Source organism: Nanorana parkeri, unplaced genomic scaffold, assembly GCF_000935625.1.
Source record: "Nanorana parkeri isolate BGI_ZX_2015 unplaced genomic scaffold, ASM93562v1 scaffold1204, whole genome shotgun sequence".
Taxonomy (NCBI): domain Eukaryota; kingdom Metazoa; phylum Chordata; class Amphibia; order Anura; family Dicroglossidae; genus Nanorana; species Nanorana parkeri.
In genome coordinates this window covers 375,569-377,417 of record NW_017307472.1, presented here as the reverse complement: position 1 = coordinate 377,417, position 1,849 = coordinate 375,569, and the positions used below count along the sequence as shown (strand labels likewise).

General features: G+C 47.1%; 1 protein-coding gene across 1 annotated transcript in view; it reads right to left on the bottom strand.

Moving 5' to 3' along the window:
• The window catches only part of USP32 (ubiquitin specific peptidase 32), a 157,231-nt gene extending 156,006 nt beyond the window's left edge, over positions 1-1,225 (bottom strand). The window contains exon 1 of the mRNA XM_018568541.1: positions 953-1,225. Within this exon, the coding sequence (XP_018424043.1) occupies positions 953-1,010 (58 nt within the window). The 5' untranslated portion in view covers positions 1,011-1,225. The remainder of the gene's footprint in view (positions 1-952) is intronic.
• Positions 1,226-1,849: the final 624 nt, after the last annotated feature.

The window sequence follows — 1,849 nt, the reverse complement described above, 5'->3', positions numbered from 1 at the left end:
GTTTATGGTGCTCACAGCTGTTTGAATATTAGGCACAATGTAGCTGTATATATTTTCAAGATGCCATATATTACATTTTTGTGTTTAGGTTTAGCTACGCCAGGGGTAGGCAACCTCTGCACTCCAGCTGTTATGGAACTACAAGTCCATGATGCATTGCAAGACTGTGCCAGCTACATGTATGACCCATAACGCAGAGGCATGATAGGATTTGTAGCCTGACCACAGCTGGAGGGCCAAGGTGCAAATCCCTGAGTTACGCTTTAAATACCAAATAGTGACACACAATTACAAAGATACATTTACAAGAGCGCTTGCTATTTTTTTTTTTCCACTGAACAATAGCAATAGACCAAGATTGCAATGTCTAACACAAAACAAAAGCGATGTTTTGCATTTCCACCATCATAAATCTTATACTTCACACTGTGGAGACAGAAAAGTTAGCTGTCAGTGTAAAAGATCTAAGACTGCAGAGAGATCTCTTAACAAGCCAGAATACACAGATCAGTCTGACAATGGTAAAGAATGCAATGTGTAAATATTGGGAGCACAAATAAGGGAATGGAGTGTGCTATGAGCCGAATGTCACTGAGCTTTGGTATATAAAACACAAGCACGGTTTGTGGGGGGTAGAACACACTGATGATGATGATGGTGGTAGTAGTACACAGGCAGGTTGGATGTCATCAGACACGGCTGTCACATTTGCACAGTGAGCAGAACCGTCTCACATCTTGTATATACACACACACACTAGGAGACGTCTGAACCCACAACACACAGATCGTCCATTCCGAGCTGTCACCCATGTCCCGGAGCTTGCTCCTCCGCCTGTCATTGACCTTTCCATTCTTGCACTCATTTGTCCCTCCCAGGCCCCCGTCATCGGGTCACCCTAGTCCCTGATCCCCCCACCTGTCACTTGTCAGGCGATCAGCCTCCAGCTCACCTCTTTTAACGGCTTCATCATATGTAAGGAACCCGATCCGGGACTCCTTGGCCCCCATGACGATCCTCTGCCTCGGGAACAAGAGCAGCTTGCTCACTCCATGGCCTGTCCTGCAGGGTAAGGGGCCCCCAGCACACTTATTCCAAGGCTGTGTCGTTGTACTCCGCTCTACAGATCATCACCTGCCTCACATACAGCAACATCAGCCGCCCCGCCCTCTCCTGTTCTAGCCGTCGCTTCCTCCTAACGGAAGCCCCGCCTACTCACGGAGGCAGTCACATGACACCCACACCACTGCATCGGTCGGCTCCGCCCGTATCGTCCGCTTGTAGTCAATGGCGGCTGCTCAGTGCTGCTGTCAGGGGAGCGTTTATTGCATGCGTGACAGAGGCCAAATGCAATGCTTCCCTCGGTTTGCCTCTCTGACAGCAAAATGTTGACGTAGTGTGTTGGGTTGTTCACGTGACTGGCGGCGCTTAGGCCCAAGGCGGACATCTTTCAAAAGGGCAATGCTAATTGTGTATTGAGGAAAGCGCTTATAGTGCGAGTGTTTACGGTGTCCTTTCTGAGCCATACTTTATGGGGCGTGATCAGCATAGCAAATGAGAAGAGGAGGCTTTAAGAAAATCTTGTTGATTATTATCATTGTATAAGAGGCACCTACGATTTTTGTTTTATGTCTGGCAAACTATGATTTATATAGGTGTTACCTGTGCCTCAATCAAAGGAACAATCCATCTTATGGAACCACATCCCTTTGTTTTTCCTTCAAATCCCTCTTTTGGGTGTGATGCACAGCCCTTAATGAAAATGTACTATTTAAAGTACACTTATTCACCAAAAGAAGCTTTTCTCTCCTGTCTCCTCCCCCTGTCTCTTAGGCTGGTCATTCACTGA